The sequence below is a fragment of the Suricata suricatta genome, chromosome 14 (assembly GCF_006229205.1).
Source record: "Suricata suricatta isolate VVHF042 chromosome 14, meerkat_22Aug2017_6uvM2_HiC, whole genome shotgun sequence".
In the NCBI taxonomy this organism is placed as follows: Eukaryota; Metazoa; Chordata; class Mammalia; order Carnivora; family Herpestidae; genus Suricata; species Suricata suricatta.
In genome coordinates, this window is record NC_043713.1 from 61,342,433 (window position 1) to 61,362,569 (window position 20,137).

The window sequence follows — 20,137 nt, forward strand, 5'->3', positions numbered from 1 at the left end:
ACAAACCATGAGATCATGACCTGAGCCCAAATCAAGAGTCAGATGCTGAACTGACTCAACCACTTAGGTGCCCCTATTTTTTAGTTTTATAATGAGCATATTAGTATTGAATACATGACATGTTAGAAGTAAAGTATTTTCCATAATTGTATTTGTAGGATTTCTTTTGTTAATATATTCATGTTGATTCGTAGGTGCACATGCACCCCAATGTTTATAGCAGGACTATCAACAATAGGCAAATTATGGAAAGAGCCCAACGTCCACCAACTGATTAAAGGATAAAGAAAATGTGGTGGCCTCCTCAGGGGCGCCTGAGTGGCTCAGTCAGTTAAGCATCTGATTTTGGCTCAGGTCATGATCTCACAGTTTGTGGGTTCGAGCCCCACATGGAGCTCTGTGCTAAAAGCTCAGAACCTGGAGCCTGTTTCAGATTCTGTGTCCTCCTCTCTCCCTGCCCCTCCCTTGTTCTGTCTCAAAAATAAATAAATTAAAAAAAATGTGGTACATATATATACAATGGAATATTACTTGGCAATCAAAAAGAACGAAATCTTGCCATTTCCAATAACGTGGATGGAACCAGAGCATATTATGGAAGTGAAATAAGTCAGTCAGAGAAAGACAAATATCATGATTTCACTCATATGTGAAATTTAAGAAATAAAACAGATGAACATAGGGGAAGGGAAGGAAAAATAAGATAAAAAGAGAGAGGGAGGCAAACCATTAAAGACTCTTAAATACAGAGAACTGAGAGTTCCTGGAAGGAGATGGGTAGGGAGGCTAAATTGGTGATGGGTGTTAAAGAGGGCACTTGTTAGGATGAATACTGGGTGTCCTATGTAAGTGATGAATCACTGGGTTCTACTCCTAAAACCAATACTATACTGTATGTTAACTAGCTTGAATTTAAATAAATAAAAATAATCATATATGTGTGTATATATGTATAATACACACACACACACACACACACACACACACACACACACACATAAAATCATTCAGGTTGAGGAACACCTGTATTTATGCTGAAATATTTCCCACATGAAAAACATTTGCTGAATTTTTCTCCAGTCAGAATTCTTTGTGATTGGTACATAATAAAGGTTTCTTTCTCTTATGAATCCTTTGATATTGAGCAAGATATGCATTTTACAGTGAAGGCTTTTCCACATTCCTTACATTGGTAGGGTTTTTCCCCAGTATGCATCCTCTGGTGTTAAGTCAGACATGCACTCTGACCAAAGGTTTTCCCACACTCATTACACTTGCAGGGTTTCTCTTCAGTATGAATTCTCTGATGTTGACTAAGGTGTGTACTCCTGCTGAAAGATTTGTCACATGTTTTGCATTTATAAGGTTTCTCTCCAGTATGGATTCTCTGGTGTTGAGTAAGATGTGTGTTCCACCGGAAAGCTTTCCCGCATTCACTACATTCAAAGGGTTTTTCTCCAGTATGGACCCTCTTATGTTGAATAAGGGATGACCTATGACTATAGGCTTTGCCACATTCAGTACAATCATAAGGTTTCTCTCCAGTATGTGTTCTCAGATGTAAAGTAAGCTGAATGTTCTGGGTAAAGGCTTTCCCACATTCTTTACATTCAAAGGGTTTTTCTCCAGTGTGAATCCTCTTGTGTTGCATTAGGGATGAGCTATGACTATAGGTTTTACCACATTCGGTACATTCATAAGGTTTCTCTCCAGAATGAGTTCTTAGATGCAGAGTAAGTTGAATGCTCTGAATAAAGGCTTTGCCACCCTGATTACATTCATAGGGTTTCTCCCCAGTATGAGTTTTCTGATGCAGAATTAGATGTGAACTTTGGCTAAAGGCCTTCCCACACTGATTGCATTCATAAGGTTTCTCTCCTGTATGAGTCCTCTGATGTTGTGTGAGGCATGTACTTTGGCTGAAAGCCTTTCCACATTCACTACACTCATAGCGTTTTTCTCCAGTATGAGTTCTCTGATGTAGAATAAGGGATGAGTCCCAGCTGAACGACTTCCCACATACATTACACTCATATGGCCGCTCTCCTGTGTGACATCTTTCATGCTGTATAAGGTGTGTGCCCCTGCTAAAAGATTTACGACAGTTTCTGCATTTGAAGGGCTTTTCTCTAGCACCAAATTTCTGGTATCTAATGAAGTATGGGTTAGTTCCAGTATTACTACCCTGGTGTTGAGCGAGATCCAAACCACAGCTAATGTTTTCCTGACACTGATCACGTTTGAATGGCTTGTCCCTTGTGTAGATTCTCTGATGATTACTTAGATCCAGGGTATGTGAAAAGCTACTGCCATAACTGTCATCTTTACACATTGTTTTCCCTGAAGGAATTGTGCTTTGAGTAACAAAGTTTGATTGCTGTCTAAATTCAAACCCATTATCTTCACAAATGTTCTCTTGAGTTAGGATTTTCTTATGGGTAAATGCTGTCTGCCATGGATGGCTCTCTAAAGAGCCAAGCGATCCTGGGACTTCCCTGGTGGAGTAACAGATTCCATTTCTTTTACTTCTATTGATTATCACAGCCTGGGATAATTCTTCAGAAATTACTTGCTTCAGATTTGACTCTGCAGTTCTAGATCTGGTCTTTTGGTCTGAAAGAAAGAAAAAGATGGAGGACACTTGACTATTCAGAGAGACAAAAAGTATGAGCTAGTCAAAGCTACATATAATATGTTACTATTATTTTATTCTTTGATTTGCCAAACAGGTATGGTGCTTTGATTTCAAATGTTATGTGAACCAAGAGCCACTGTGCACAGAAGCAAGGAAGATGTGAACAGGGACACCCACGTGGTTACAGAAGTGTTGGTAAGTGACACAAATGAGGACTGCTGTTCTGAAATGACTGAAGGGTAAAAGCTGGGACTGAGAATGGATAAGGGGGCAGTAATAGGGGAAATCACTGGAATAAGGACCAGCAGAAGAAAAGCAGATCAGGGTATAAGCTGAAGTCACTGTGTACCTAGGTCATTATGAAACGTCACCACTAATCTCTCAGCCTCTTCTCCTTATTTGTCCACCTTGTAAACTGCCATAGTTAACTTCCCTGAAACACCAATTCACCAGGTCTGCAAGGATGGTCCTCTTGCACCCATTCTCCTGCTGCTATCAGAGCCAACCCATGATCACTGTCGAATTGACTCGGGGGATCACAGAGTAAGCAAGTTATGGGCAAAAAGGACTCGTGCAGAATCCAACACAGATGAAGGGGTGTGAGAAGAACAGAGGAGCTGGGTTGAGGTGGAGTGGGATTATGGAAACTCTTGCAGAGAACGAATGCAGCAGGAAGCAGAAAACCATGGTGTGCATTCTGGCTGGTAGTGGACATTCCTAGTAGACTTACCTAACATTCAAGGTAGATTAAGAGGGAAGTGATGGTGACCAAACAGATGACAAGAAAGAGAGAGCGGTAAAAACAGCATCACTGCCCACTGATGGGCTTCTCTCCAGGGCAGAATACCTGGCAGCATGGGGGAGGGGGCACACCCAAGAGGAAGGAAGAAAGCTAGTGCGGGCAGGGCGGGGAGGGGCCCAGGCAGACAGTAAACCCCCTGAAGGGTCAGGGCGCATCCAGGAGAAGAGTGGGAGGGGCAGGAAGTAGTTGCTGTGCAGGGACTGTTCTTGAGGCAGCTCTGATTTCCCCTGGGGATTTCTCTTGTGTCCTGGGCTTCTAGAAACTTCCAGCTTCCTGGACAGCCTTCTGTGTGAGCCCCCAGGCTTCCTTCCCATCTCTTCACCTGGAGAGGGGTCCCTGGGGATGTCTCTTCACAGCATCCATGGCAAAAATCCACCTTGTTCCAACTGAGAGATCACATCAGGCTTGAAATCCTGGCACCCTGCTTAGGAAAGATAAGACACAAAGGTTTTGGGGCCAGTGACAAATGTGTGCCCAGGGTCCTTTCCCTTTTCCCTGTCTTTAGGACCTTTGCAGCATGAAAGATAGGTGATGCCAGGATGGCGGAGGGTGGGGGGCAGCCTCAGCCTCCTGCTCCCCTACCACGCAGAGGATAAGCAGCAGGATTGCCTTGGGTCTGTGTCCTCTGAACATCAAAATACAGCTCCATGGGTCAGAGGCCTCAGGTTTGGATAGAGAGCAGATTCCTCATTCACCAACGCATATTGGCAGAGTGGGTGCCCAAAGGCCTTCAAGGATTTTTAGTAGACTGTGCCTCTGAGAGTCCACAACCCCTTTCTAGTCTCTGTTGCATCTTTTAAAATCATACACATTGTCATCATAATCTATTATATTTGTGTATATTTAATACTAAAAAAATCACTTACTTAAATTACTTGACATCTCCCCTCTTCCCATCAGCTAAGCAGACAACGTGAGCAGATGGCAACTGTGTCCCGTGTCCCTCCCAGGGTGCTGCCTGGTGCCGGCCCCCCAGGCCAGTGCAGATGATGGGCCCAGGGCCACTCTTACCCAGGGAAGCCAGGATTCTATAGTTCTCCAGCATGACCTCTCGGTACAGTGCCCTCTGAGCGCTGCCCAGGTGCTCCCACTCCTCCTGGATGAACTCTACAGCCACGTCCTGGGATGTCACTGGGCCCTGAGGCATTAGGCATGGGTGTTAGGCAGTGGGAAGGCCATGCTCAGCATGTCATAGAGTGCAGCATCCCACAGGTAGAGGAAGATACATACACAGAAACCACTGGCTTCTAGCGTGCTGAGCACCAGACATTTAGTGAGTCTGGTTCAAGCAACAAGACACCAACACTGAAGTCTACTCCTATGATATTCTCCTGGAAGTTCTAGTCTGTGCAGTGAGAAACACCAGTTGAGTAATGACAGCTAGACAGTTGTGAGAATCGCTGGAACATGAGGTCGAGGGCAAAAACAGTCAATTGTAGATGAATCTGTGGAATATGCATTTATTCAGTGGTATAAACTGAATTGTGCTCCTTCTCCCCAAGTCATATGTTGAAGCTGCAACCCACAATGTGACTGTATTTGTAGATGGGGCCCTTAAGGAAACCGTTCAGGTTAAATGAGGTCATAAGGCTGGGGCCCTACCGATGGGTCCTTATAAGAAGAGGAAGGGACACTGGGAGTGTATGCACAAGGAGGAAAAGCCATGTGGGGGCACAGGAAGAAGGGGGCCATCCACAAGCCAGGAAGAGAGCTTTCACCATAAACCAGCCCTGATGGCACCTTGATCTTGGACCTCCAGCCTCCAGAAATTCGAGAAAATGAGTTTCTGTTGTTTAAGCCACGCAGCTGGTGGTATTTTGTTATGGCAGCGCTGGCAGATTAACAGAGTTGAAACAAGTGCATCGAGCAGTCTACTGTTTAAGGACGTATGTGGTAAGACCCTAAAGAAGAGGAAGAAAAAGAGTCTTACAAATTCCAGGGTAGAAATTATATTTGAAGGAGGGAGAGGGCTGCTGTTTTTAAGATGAAGCAATAGACAAAGAGGAAGTACGTCTATTAAGTTATTTGGAACGGGACAAGAGGTACCGAAGAAAAGCTGGTCAGGGCACAGCAAACGAGAGGGGACTTTGTGCTGTGATGCGCAGAACGATGCCAGGGGACAGCTTGCCTGTGGCTCTGCGCCTCAACTGCGCGTGTCTTCCTTCGTGCTCTTCCACCTGCATGCAGCACCCTCTCCTGGCCCCTCCTGCACAGACCCCTGGGTCCTCCCCATCTCTCTCCTCCTCGAATAACTGAAGTCCACAGTCCTCTGTCCTGTGCTCACCTACATCCCTTTCTTCTCCTCCTTGGGGTCTCCCTGTGCTCATCCATGCCCAGGACCTCAGGACCATTTCTTTCCCCCAACTCCCAGTGTGGGCTTTCAGGGGTGAATACTTGAGTTGTCTGAACAGAGTGAGAGGGGAAGAGGAAGTCAAGGGCAATGTTGGGCTAAACAGTGTCATCTCCATCACGGGAGGACATGCTCTACCCCACAGAGGTGGAGACCCCGTGGGGAGAAATCCCCCAGGTAATAGTGCGCCCATCACCAGAGCTGGAGACTCCATGGGTGGTGAGGACACTCCTCTCCATGAGACAAAGACTACGGGTGGTGGTCCCTGCCTCGCCATGAATGGAGCCTCCTCGCCAAAGCACATCCACTGATGGTGCCCACGGCCCAGGGCAGCAGAGGCCAGGGGTCAGACCAGGTGTGAGGGCTGAGCCACATCACTGCAGGGCATCCTCACCAAAGCCCTGAGAGGGCAAAGCCTGAGAGATCTGACCAGGGTAGCAGCTACCTCAGCACCCCAGTCACTGTAGTAGACACCCACATAATCCCAAAATGCAAGAGGGCAAAGGGACAAAGACAGCTTTTTCACCAGCTGAGAACATGTCCCGCCAGGATAGTCAGACAATGGCTGAGTGAACATCACATTCTCCATCTGGTTTAGTTCATCCAACAAGTACAAGCTGAAATGTAATCCCAGTAATGAGAAATGAACTCAGCTAAATACTTAAGACTTTAAAACTTTACAGGGAGCCTGGGTGGCTCAGTAGGTTAAGTGTCCGACTTCGGCTCAGGTCATGATCTCGCAGTTAATGAGGTCAAGCCCTGCGTTGGGTTCTGTGCTGACAGTTCAGAGCCTGGAGCCTGCTTCAGATTCTGTTTCCCTCTCTCTCTGCCCCTCCATCGCTCACACTCTGTGCCTCTCTCTCAAAAATAAACATTAACAAATTTTTTTTTTAAATAAAATTTTACAGATAGTCAACTTAAAATTTTTTTTCAAGTTTATTTATTTATTTTGAGAGAGAGAGAGGATGTGAGCATGGGAGAGGCAGAGAGAAAGAGAGAGAGAGAATTTCGAGTAGACTCCACGATGTTAGCATAGAGCCCAACACGGGGCTTGATCTCACAAACTGAGATCATGAGCTCGGTCAAATCAAGAGTCGAATGCTTAACCAACTGAGTCACCCAAGCATCCCTCAATTTGAGAATTTTTAAAAGATATTTTTTAAAATTTGTAATAAAATTTTACAGCCTGATTTTTCAAAAGTAAAAAGCTACAAGTGCCTATTAATAAAGTTCTAAATCATTTTAGTTAATAGGAATGAGTCAAGAAAGGATGAGTATGCAATATAAGCGTTATAAAAAACAACCTGTTCTTTAAACAAAATCCTTACCCATGTGGGCAGGAGGCTTTGAAAGTTAACAAATCCATCTAAAGGTTTAAATGGAGACACAGACACTTGGCTTGGCTGTAAATTGGTTCTTTGCTTCTGGTTGAATATGTAAGATAAATATGATGAGAAACTGCAGATGTGGTCTAGTCGGGGATTAATTAATCCAAATCTTATTGAGTAAGAGCTTCTCTCCTCTAGGTTTTATGTTCATGATAATTCCTTCCAGAAGTTCAGTATCTAAAATAGAAAGGCACTTTTAAAGGTAGAGGTTACTCCCTTAACCATATACTTGAAGAATAAAGTCTTCAGAAAGATCATAGAGGGATACTGACATTGTATATTTGTGTTGATTTTTCCTTAAGAAAAAATGGAATGAAAGAACAGAAACTTTCAGTAATTGAGTAATACAATGAAAAATATTTTGTTGAACATATATTTTTCTAAATACTCGACTATAGGCTCATCTGGAGAATATTAATAATGGCTACCAAAAATAAAACCTATTAAATGTGGAAAAAGAAAGATTTAAATGGAAACAACCCAAGATGTTGTTGTTGTTGTTGTTGTTGTTGTTGTTCATTTTTTGCTTTTAATAAAAGAAGCCAAATGAGGGAAACTTGCCCAATTAGGCATTAGTCCAAAACCATGATCATTAAAAGAATATTATATTCATGAAACCAGGAAGTCCAGATGGCCTGGAAATAGGTGCCGATTCAGACACACACAGCCTTTTTAGGCAGCGAGGGGAGATGGATCATTAAAAAATGATACTAGATAACTCGCTAATCACTTGGAAAAAATAAGATACACATCTCACATCATTTTTAAGGACAAAATATATTAGTTTTTAAAGCCATAACTGGGGCTCCTGGGTGGCTCAGTCGGTTAAGCGTCCGGCTTTGGCTCAGGTCATGATATCATGGTTAGTGGGTTCAAGCCCCGCGTCAGGCTCTGTGCTGACAGCTAGTTCAGAGCCTGGAGTCTGCTTCTTCTGTACCTCCCCCTCTCTCTGACCCTCCCCTGCTCACATTGTTTCTCTTTGTCTCTCAAAAATAAATAAAAAACATTTTTAAAAAAGCCGTAACTGTCACAATAGTTGTAAAGAATTATAGTCTTTTAAGAAGAATCACCATGGGGAAGGCTGACACTAAGGCCAGGATCCATTCTAAAACCACAGGCACACTTGAAAATGAAGAAATACAAAATTTCTGTACAACCCTAAAAAATTTGAACTTTCCCAACTAACTAGGAAATGAAATTTGCAATATATATTATTTTCAAAGGAGTGATAATCCTCTATGTAAAAAGTTCTTAGAAATCAATAAGAATAAAACAAATAAGAGAAAATGGATATAAGATATGAGTAAGCGATTCAGAGAAGAAATTCAAATGGCTAATAAATATAAGAAAAGAATTTCAACTACTCTAACGAACACTTGAAATGGAAATTAAAGGAGTAATTTTTTTCTTGACATGTTAAACTGGCAAAGATTAAAAAGTTTGTTAGCTGAGACATAATAAGATTGATTACTAAGATGGCATATATTCTTTGTAAATTCATGATAAAATTAACCAAAATGAAAAGTGAAAATTTTTACTTTGCAAAAAAAAAGAAACCCAAAAACCCACAAAAATTCACCTGGAAGAAAAATCAGGCCAAAAGAACTTTACAAAGCTAAAATTATTAAATTGTCTTTGCTTCAGTTCAAAAACTTTGATTTAAAAGCAAACAAATAATGGATGGAACAGATAACCCCTAAATCTGGTTCTTATATATTTACTAATTTAATATCATAAAAGTGATATTACAAATATTTGGAGGGCAAATTATTCAATAAATAGCGCTAAAATCACTTGTTGTATGCAGCAAATTGGATAACTTAGATGAACTGAACAAATTACTAGAAACACTCAAACTACCAAAACTGATCCCAGAAAAAGTAGAGAATCTGAATAACAGGTAAGGAAACTGCATCAGTAATCAAAACTCTCCCAACAAAGAAAAGCCCAGGATCCCATGGTCTCACTGGTGAATTCTACCAAACACTTAAGGAAGAATTAACACCAGTCATTCTCAACCTCTTCCAAAATCTGAATAGAATGAAACACTTCCTAACTCAATCTGTGAGGCTGGATTTACCTTGATACTGAACCAGACAGAGAAACTATAAGAAAAGAAATCTATAGGGGCGCCTGCATGGCTCAGTCTGTTGAGTGTCCAGCTTTGGCTCAGGTCATGATTCTGTGGTTTGTGAGTCTGAGCTCCACACTGGGGCTTGCTGCTGTCAGACAGTCAGCGCATAGCCTGATTCAGATCCTTTGTCCTCCTCTCTCTGCCTCTCTCCCACTTGTGCTCTCCCAAAAATATTAAAAAAATAAACAAAAGAAAACTATAGATCAAGATCCCTTATGAATAAAGAGGCAAAACCCCTCAATAAAATATCAGGAAATCAAATTCAGCAGCATATTACAAGGGCTGTACAACACGACTAAGTGGGATTAATTCCGGGAGTGTAAGGGTGGCTCACCATACAAAAAACAATGTAACACACATTTATGGATTGAAGGAAGAAAATTACATATCTTAACTGATTCAGAGAAGGAATATGACAAAATCTATCACCCTTTCCATGATGAAAACACAACTAACTAGGATTAGAAGAGAACTTCCTCAGCATGGTAAAGGCCATATGTGAAAAACCCACAGGGAGCCTCATACTTAATGGTAACACTCTGAAAGCTTTATCCCCCAAGAGGAGGAGTAAGACAAGACTGCCACTCTTGCCACTTCTATTCAATAAACTACTACAGGTTCTGAAGAAAGCAATTAGGCAAGAAAAAGAAATAAAATATATACAAATCAGAAAGAAAGAAGTAAAACCATTTGCTGACGACATGATCTGATATGCAGAATCCCCTAATGATTCCATAAAAAAAACCCATCTAAGTCTTAGGATATAAAATCAACACACAAAAATTAGTTATATTTCAGATGCAGAAAAGACATGTGACAAAATTCAACATCTGTTTATGATAAAAACTCTCAACAAAGTGGGTATAGAAGGGAGCGTATCTCAACATCACAAAGGCCAGATATGACAAGCCCACAGCTAACACTGTACTTAAACAGTGAAAAGCTGAAAGCCTTTCCTCTGAGGTTAGGAAAAGAACAAGGATGCCCATTCTTGCCACTTTTATTCAACACAGTACTGGAAGTCATAGCCAGAGTGACTGGGCAAGAAAAAGAAATAAAAGGCACCCAAATTGGAAAGGAAGGAATAAAACTGTCACTATTTGCATATAACATGGTATTATATATAGAAAACTCTAATGACACATCAAAAAAAACCTGTTAGAATTAACAAACAAATTCAGTAAAGGTACATGATCAATATGCAAAAATCTCTTGTGTTTCTACACCCTAATAATGAACTGTCAGAAAGAGAAACTCAGAAAACAATCTCATGTACAATTATAACAGAAAGAATAAAATACCTAGGAATAACTTCAATCAAGGAGGTGAAAGATGTGTATATTGAAAGCTACAAGACATTATAAAAAGAAATTAAAGAAGACACAAATCAATGGTTAAGGTATTTTGTGCTCATGGACTGGAAGAATTACTATTGTTAAAATGTCCATACTACCCAAGGGAATATACAGGTTCAATGCAATCCCTATCAAAATTACAGTGTGAAAACTTCTATTTTCACAGAAATAGAACAATCCTAAAGTTTCTATGGTACCATAAATGACCCAAATAGCCAAAGCATCTTGAGAAAGAAGAACAAGGCTGTAAATGTAATGTTCCCTGATTTCAAACTATATTACAAAGCTACAGTAAATAAAGCAGCATGGTATTGGCATAAAAATAAACAAATAGATCAGTGGAACAGAATAGAGAGCCCAGAAATAAACATATGCATATGTGGTCAATTAATTTATGACAAAAGAACAAGAATATACAATAGGGAGAGGATAGTCTTTAATATGGTGCTGGGAAAACTGGACAGCCACATGCAAAAGAATGAAACTGGACCACTATCTTATATCATACACAAAATATAACTCAAAATGAATTAAAGAGTTGAATTAACACCTGAAACCATAAAATTTCTAAAAGAAAACATAGGTGATAAGCTTCTTGACATAGGTCATGGTGATGACTTTTTAAATCTGACACCAAAAGCAAAATTAACAAGTGAGACTAAAACTAAAGAGCTTCTGTATAGCAAAAGAAACCATCATCAAAATGAAAATGAAAAGGGAACCTACTGAAGGGGAGGAAATATTTGCAAATCATATATTTGATAACGGGCTAATATCCAATATACATAAGGAACTCATATAATTCAATAGTAAAAAACCAAATAATCTAATTAAGACATGGGAGGAAGATCTGAATAGATATTTTCCCAAAAACATACAGATGGCTAACAGGAAAACAAAAAGATGTTCTATGCATTAATCATCAGGAAAATGCAAATCAAAACCACAATGAGATGTCACTTCGCATCTGTTAGAATGGCTATTAACAAAAAGACTAGAAATAACAGGATGTGAGAAAAGGGAACATTTGTGTGCTATTGGTGGGAATATAAATTGGTGTGGCTACTGTGGAAAGCAGTATGGAGGTTCCTCAAAAAGTTAAAGAAGAACTATCACAGGATCCAGCAACTCCACTTCTGGCCAGTTATCCAAAGAAAACAAAAACACTAACTTGAAAAGATATGCATACATACCCGTGTCCATTGCAGCATCATTTACAACAGCCAGGATACGTAAGCAATTTATGTCTTCATCAACAGATGAATAAAGATGTGGTGTGTACACACACACACACACACACACACACACACACAAACATATATACATACATACACACATATTATGGAATATTCTCAGCCATAAAAAATGAAGTCTTGCCATCTGTAAAAACATGGATGGACCTTGAGGAAATTATGCTAGGTAAAATAAGTCAGACAGAGACAAATGCTAAATTATCTGTCTTGTGTATAGAAAATAAATAAAAATAAAACAGCTCATAGATACAGAGAACAAGTTGGTGGTGCGAGAGGTGGGGGAGGGAATTATGGGTGGGAGAAATGGGTAAACTGTTTTTTTGTTTTAGTTTAAATAAATTAGCTTTTTAAAAAAGAAAAATTAGCTGTTTTCAACACACTACTAATTAAAAATATAAAAAAGAAGTTAAGAAAATGAATCTATTTACAAAAGCATCAAAAAGAATAAAGGAGGTACAAAATTTGTACCCTGAAACCTACAAAACACTGCTGAAAGAAATTAAAGAAGACCAAAAGAAATGGAAAGACACCCTGTTCTCATGAATTGGAAGGTTTAATATCACTAAGATGTCTGTATTACCCAAAAGCAATTTAAGATTTAATGCAATTCCTATCAAAATCCCAATGTTGTTTTTGCAAAAATGGAAATACTTATTCTAAAATTCATGTAGAATTTCTAGGGAACCAGAATAGCTAAAATGACCTTGAAAAAGAAAAACAAAATTGGAGGACTCACACTTTCTGATTTCAAAACTTACTGCAGAACTACAGGGATCAAAACAGTGTGGTACTGGCATAAAGGCAGACATGGACTGGCACTGAGAGCCTAGAAATAAACTCTCATCTTTATGGCTAATTGATTTTTGACAAAGTGCCAAGGCTATTCAATGGGGGAAACACCAGTCTTTTTTTTTTTTTAATGTTTTTAATGTTTTATTTATTTTTGATACAGAGAGAGACAGAGCATGAGAGTGGGAGGGGCAGAGAGAGGAGACACAGAGCTGGAAGCAGGCTCCAGGCTCTGAGCTAGCTGTCAGCACAGAGCCTGATGCAGGGCTCGAACCCACGAACCGTGAGATCTGACCTGAGCCGAAGTCAGAGGCTTACCTGACTGAGCCATCCAGCCGCCCCAACACCAGTCTTTTCAACAGGTAGTACAGGAAAAATTGGATACCCATGTGCAAAATAAGGAAGATGGACCCTTACCTTACACAAATACTAAATTTTAGAACTTAATATAAAGTGAATAAAAAACATACATCCAGGAGCTAAAATGAAGGGCACCTGGGTGGCTCAGCGGATTGAGCAACCAACATGATTTCAGCTCAGGTCACGATCCCAGTATCATGGGATCAAGCCCCTCATTGGTCTCTGTGCTGAGTGTGGAGCCTGCTTGGGATTCTCATTCTTTCTCTCTGTCCCTCTCCCACGCTTGTGCTCTCTCTCTCTCTCTAAAATAAAATTTATAAAAGAGGCAAAATGATAAAATTCAGAAGAAAAAATAACGGCAAATCTTTGTGACTTTGGATTTGACAAGGGTTTCTTAAATGTAACATCAGAAGCATAAGAAGTAAAATTTAAAAATGGATAAGCTGGACTTCACCAAATTTTAAAAGTTTTGTGCATTAAAGGACGCTATCAGGAGAGCAAAAAGGCAATCCACAGAATGGGAGAAAATACTTGCAAATCATATATCTAATAAGTACTTAATATCCACAATATGTTTTTTAAGTTTGAGAGAGTAAGCATGTGTGTGCATGCCCATGAGTGGGGGAAGGGCAGAGAGAAAGGGGGAAAGAATCCCAAGCAGGCTCCGCACTGTCAGAGCCGAGCGTGACACAGAACTCGAATTCATTAACCACGGGGTGCCTCGTGGCTCAGTCGGCTCAGTCGGTTAAGCGTCCGGCTTCCGCTCAGGTCATGATCTCCCGGTTCGTGGGTTCGAGCCCTGCATCGAGCTTTCTGCTGACAGCTACCCCAAAGCCTGGAGCCTGCTTCAGATTCTGTGTTTCCCTCTCTCTCTGACCCTCCCCTGCTCACACTGTCTCTCTCTGTCTCTCAAAAGTAAATTCACGAACCATGAGATCATGATCTAAACCAAAATCAAGAGTTGGATGCTTACCTGACTGAGCCACCAAAGCACCCCAATAACTACAATATATAAAGAACATGTACAATTCAACAACCACCAAAAAGAACCCAATGTAAAAATGGACAAAAGACTAAATAGACATTTCTCCAAATAATATATAGAAAGGAAATTATATATTTATATATTACATTTACATATATATTATAACCATAATAAATGGTTATAATAAAAGCAATGGAAAATAATAATAATAATAATAATAATAATAATAATAATGGATAAACTGGCACACTTGTGCACTGCTGATGGGAATGTAAAATGGTGCGGCTGCTGTGGAAAACAGTTTGGTGGTTCCTCAAAAAGTTAAATTTAACCATGTAACCCAGCAATTCCACTCTTAGGTATTTGCCTCAAAGAATGGAAAACAGGGACTCAAAGATACTTGTACATGTTCATAACACCATTATTCATAATAATGAACAAGTGGAGACCACCCGTGTCCATTAACAGATGAATGGGTAAACAAGTGGGGTATGGGTGACAATGAAATCCTATTCCACCATAAAAAAGAGTTAAGTTCTGATATATGCTATAATGTATGTTTACGTTAATAGTGGGAGAAGTTATTTCTTAGTTTATATAGAGTTTCTGCTTGGCTTGAAGATAATTGGGGGGTGATAACCAGTGATGACTGTATAATACTGTGTATGTAATAAATTCACACTGGATTGTATATGAAAAATGGTTAAAGTGGCAAATTTTATGTTATACATATTTTACATAGAAAAAGGGAGTGATAACCTGTGTGTGTAGCATTCTATCACTTGGGTGAAAAAGAAATGGACAAAGGCTATAAATTCACATGGTTGCATATGTATAGATTATCTTTACAAGAATATACAAGAGGTTTTCTGGAGTGGAAAATTGTGCGGTTGGGGGCAGAAGTAGGAGACCTGCATTTCTCTTTTCACCCTTTTGTAGGTCTGAATTCACAATTACATGTATGTATTACTTATTCAAAAATTTAATTATTTAAAAATTCATAGAAGTAGGTTTTCTTTTTACCAGCTACTTTTATTTATTTATAAAATTTTATTTTAAACACACTTACTAAACATACTGATGTTAGGTTGGTAAACATACAGTATAATAATGATTCATGAATAGAATTTAGTGATTCATCACTCACATATAACACCCAGTGCTCATCCTAACAAGTGCCCTCCTTAATGCTTGTCACCCACTTATCCCATCCCCCCACCCAACATCCCTCTAGCAACCCTCAGTTTGTTCTCTGTATTTAAGAGTCTCTTATGGTTTGCCTACCTCTTTTTTATTACTTTTTCCTTCTCTTCCCCTATGTTCATTTGTTTTGTTTATTAAATTCCACATATGAGTAAAATTATATGATATTTATCTTTCTCTCCTGACTTATTCCACTTAGCATAGTATACTAGTTCCATCCACATTGTTGCAAATGGCAAGATTTCAGGTTTTTTGATCGCTGAGTAATATTCTATGTTATATATGTACCACATCTTTATCATTCATCAGTCGATGGACATTTGGACTCTTTCCATACTTTGGTTATTGTCGACAGCGCTGCTATAAACATTGGTGTGAACATACCCCTTCAAAATAGCACTCCTATATCCTTTGGATACATACCTAGTAGAGCAATTGTTGGGTCGCAGGGTAGTTCTATTTTTAAATTTTTGAGGAACTTCTACCCTGTTTTCCAGAGCGGCTGCACCAGTTTGCATTCCCAGCAGCAGTGCAAAAGTATTCCCCTTTCTCCATATCCTCGCTGAAGTAGCTTTTAAATAAACATTATGACCCCAACAAACATACATGCAAAGGTCAGAGAAGTCAATTCATGAAAGAATAAACACCCTCCCTGACTCCCACTTGCACAGAAAGCAAAGTCCTCAGCATCACCTGTGCCTTGGCCATGTCCTCCTCTCCAGGAAGAGCTGCAGAGAGGGAGAGAGAGAGAGAGAGAGAGAGAGAGAGAGAGAGAGAGAGAGGACACATGAGTGCCTGCTCCTGTGGGGCTCAGAGCTGTCCAGAGAAGATGATTCAACTCTCCCCCAGCACCCCAACAGAGGCGCAAAGGACACGATCACTGTGCACCTGTGGCTCTGTACCATGAAGAAACAACAGGGCTTTTTCCTTGGGTTTTTTGCCTTTTCTGACCTCTATGAGGCATTTATAGTGTAGACCACTTCTCTCTTAGGACCTGTTCCTCCCATAAAGAAAATTCAAGGCCCAAATGGTTTTCAATGGCGAATGAATGCTATCAAACCCTTAAGGGCAAAATACATACACTCTGTCAGAAAATCAAAAAGAAGAGAATGCGTCCTAACTCATTTTATGAGGCCAACACAACCTTGATTCCCAAACTTGACAAATCATTACAAGACAATTAACGACCAGTATCAAGGAGACGCCTGCGTGGCTCAGTCAGTTGAGTATCTGACTTCAGCTCAGGTCATCATCTCACAGTTCATGGGTTCGAGCCCTGTATCAGGCTCTGTGTTGACAGCTCAGAGCCTGGAGCCTGCTTCAGATTCTTTGTCTCCCTCTCTCTCCGACCCTCCCCTGCTCATGCTGTCTCCCTCTCTCTCTCTCTCTCTCTCTCTCTCTCTCTCTCTCTCTCTCTCTCTCTCTCTCTCTCTCTCAAAAAGAGAGGAAGACACAGCATCTGAAGACAAGCTCCAGGCTCTGAGCTGTCAGTACAGAGCCTGACGCAGGGCTCGAACACACAAATGTGAGATCTGACCTGAGCTGAAGTCAGAGGCTTAACTGACTGAGAGCCACCCAGGCGCCCCTTAATGTTTACTTTTGAAAGAAAGACACACAGAATGTGAGCGGGACAGGGGCAGAGAAAGGGAGAGGCACAGAATCCAAAGCAGGGTCCAGGCTCTGAGCTGTCAGCACAGAGTCCAAGGAGGGGTTCGAACTCACGAACATGAGCTCATGATCTGAGCCAAAGTCAGATGTTAAATGACAGAGCCACTCAGAACCCCAACAAATAAACATTCATTAAAAATAGGGAGAAATTGGGGCGCCTGGGTGGCTCAGTCGGCTAAGCCTCTGACTTTGGCTCAGGTCAGATCTCACGTTCGTGGGTTCGAGCCCCGCCTCAGGCTCTGTGCTGACAGCTAGCTCAGAGCCTGGAGCCTACTTCTGGTTCTGTGTCTCCTTCTCTCTGTCCCTACCCCTCTCATGCTCTGTCTCTCTCTGTATCAAAAATAAATAAAACATTTTAAAAAATTAAAAAAATAGGGAGAAATAATATTTTCAAATTAGTAGCTATCAACCTGGCATCTGAGTTCATTTTAGATCCTTGCTTAGTTATGTTTCTATGTAAACATTCCACTGGGCTTACCAGTTTGAAAGTATTATATAATTACTCAAATAGTTAGCATAATATGGCTGGGAAAGCACACAAGAATGTTTGCTGAAAAGTTAAGAGGCGCTTTCTCTGGGACTCGGGGGGTTAATATTTAAAAAATTTTTTTTTAATGTTTATTCATTTTTGAGACAGAGATAGCGCAGGCAGGGCAGAGGAAGAGAAAGATGGAGACACAGACTCTGAAGCAGGCTCTGGGCTCTGAGCTGTCAGCACAGAGCCTGACATGGGGCTCAATCCCACAAACTGTGAGATCATGACCTGAGCCAAAGTCCGACACTTAACTGAGCCATCCAGGTGCCCCATGGGGGATTAATATTTATTGTGCTTGTTTGGATTTTCTAACACTTCTCTAGTACCTATCGGTTACTTGTACTAGATGATTCTTTACAATAAAGCAGAGATGTTTGCAGCACAGCTCATGAGACCTCCTAACTTATGTAGTTACACAGATGCTGTCACTGTCTTTGGATATGCACATGCTCTTCCCTCTGCCTGTGGGCTTCGTGTGTGCCAGGCCCAGATCCAAGCACTTTTCCCATTGGTCATTCAGGACCATGGCCCTGAGGGCAGGCCCTCAACACAGTGAGTCACATAAGTGTTCAGGGAATGGACAGATGGATAGTGTCCTGTTATCCAAATTTTGGACCATTTCTCCAACTACCTGGACACACTTCTGAAAATGAGCTCCTTCCCAGGCCCCCCAAGGCAGGGCTTTTAGGAACAGGCTTTTCAGGGATGCCCTTCCTGGACCAGGAGAGCTTGTCAGACCCATCAGGGCATGAAAAGGCCATGCAACTCAGTGTTCCTTGGACTCCCACGATCTTTCCAACTTCTGTTTGCACTAACACCAGTTTGCTTATTCATTCATTTGTGGATGGACACTTGGGTCGCCTGCACCTCTTGGCTACTGTGACTAATGCTGCTATAAACATAGTCTGTAAGTATCTCTTTCAGATCCTACTTTTAATTCTTTTAGATATATACCCTGAGATCATATGGTTGGTCTATTTCTAATTTTTTAAAGAAAAGTTAAAGAACTTTCAAATTGTTTTTCACAGTGGCTGCACCATTTTACGTTATAACCAACAGTGCAAAAGTTCCGATTTCCCCACATCCACACTAGCATGTTATTTTTTTATTTAAAAATAAATTCTTGATAATAGTCATCCTAATGGGTGTGTGGTTATCTTGTGAAATACACATACAGGGCGTGCAAGAACCTAATATTGGCATGGATAGCTGTAAAGAGAATATCTACGGATTTCTTGACACAGGTCATGAAAAAATACTAACAGTGTCCCAGAAACACTACCCGCCCTTGTCTTGGTAACCTTTTCTATTATCAGCTCTCTCTCACTTCCCTACACTCCCCAGCTAAACACTCTCCTGGCCTTTACCGTAGTATTTTCCTTGCTTAACTTTACAGTTTTATCACATATTTGCGCCCTTAGACAATAGTTTCTATTTTGCCTGTGTGTGGACTTTATAAAAGTAATCATTTTGTGTGTTGCTCTTTTGCTTATCTTTGGGTAGTTAAGATTCATTAACGTTCATACGGGTCTCGTTGCTGGGTTCTCCGTATAGAATTTCACTCCAGGAAAATTCACCTTCGGTCTCTTCCAATACAAATCCACAGACAGAACGACGCTGTACCTGTCTCCTGGGGCTTCCAGGCAGGGGTCTCCACGGCGCCCCTCGGCAGTGTTCCCCGGACGCGTGGGCAGCTGTGCAACCTGCCAGACCCCAGGCCAGGCCCAGAGGCGCAGGTCCCAGCCTACAGGGGAGCCCTGTGGGGTCACCCACGCACTCCCGGCTGCACGGTCACGCACGCTGAGCCCCCTGTGCACCCCCAGAATCGGGGTCAGGCAGGCTCAGCGAGCATCCCACATTTCAGGTTACGCTCACGGGCCCCCGCCCGCGCCCCACACACTCCTCTCGGGGCTTCGAGTGAGGGGACCAACGACGAATTCAGGCTCAGAGGTTCGGAACTAGCGGGTACAGAGAGCGGACTCGCAGACTAGGTAGCTCGCCACCCGACAAAAGTCCACGGACAGTCACAAAGGAGCAGCCCAAACCCCACCGCGGGAAAGTGCGCCTGCGCGAACCGGACACGAACTACAACTCCCGGGAGCTTTTGTGCTGCGCAGACAGCCGACTCCATTTCCCAGAAAGCATCGGGGTTCCGGAGCTGCTCTGACTTCCAGATCCAGACGAGCTTGTAGCACAGCTTTCTGGGAAGTGTAGTTCCGGTGTCATGCTGCAGCAATGCTTGTATGTCTAATTGCAGGGGTATCCAGAGGGTGATGCCCAGGAACGTGGAATTATCCTGTCAGTTCGTCCACGTCTCCAGGTGGATTTGGGTGGATCCTGGCCCATATTCATCTTTGCAGGAAAGATTCATGCACCTCTCCCTCGGAATACCAGTGGTGGTGGTGGGTGGGCACTGAAGGATTTAACCAGGCTTCCTGCCCCTGCTGTCCCTAACCTGGGGTCCCAGGGAGGGACGGGGGAAGGAGGAGGGAAATCCTCAGCCTTGCTCTCAGGCCCAGTGATCCTAATGCTGGTCTGCCCTGCTAAGCAGGGGAAGAAGTCTGGGTGGTGGCCCACCCTTGACACAGTACTCTAACAATTTCAAGCTCCTCGACTTGAACCCCAGATTCAGCTTTGGCCACACGCTCTACCCAGCCAGCATCAGTACAGCACAGCTGTC

General features: G+C 41.7%; 1 protein-coding gene across 1 annotated transcript; it reads right to left on the minus strand.

The window, feature by feature from the left end:
- Nucleotides 1-1,006: 1,006 nt before the first annotated feature.
- LOC115277857 (zinc finger protein 2 homolog) lies at nt 1,007-19,509 on the minus strand. Its single transcript, XM_029922261.1, has 5 exons — nt 19,081-19,509; nt 15,948-15,982; nt 4,449-4,575; nt 3,760-3,861; nt 1,007-2,613 (listed from the first exon to the last, which is right to left on the minus strand). The coding sequence occupies exon 5, from the start codon at nt 2,330-2,332 to the stop codon at nt 1,226-1,228; it is 1,107 nt and encodes a 368-aa protein (XP_029778121.1). The 5' UTR covers nt 2,333-2,613; nt 3,760-3,861; nt 4,449-4,575; nt 15,948-15,982; nt 19,081-19,509; the 3' UTR covers nt 1,007-1,225.
- Between the last annotated feature and the right edge of the window lie 628 nt (nt 19,510-20,137).

Coding starts and splice junctions, on each gene's coding strand:
- LOC115277857 (XM_029922261.1), bottom strand. CDS start 2,332: ATGTGTAAAGATGACAGTTATGGCAGTAGCTTTTCACATACCCTGGAT.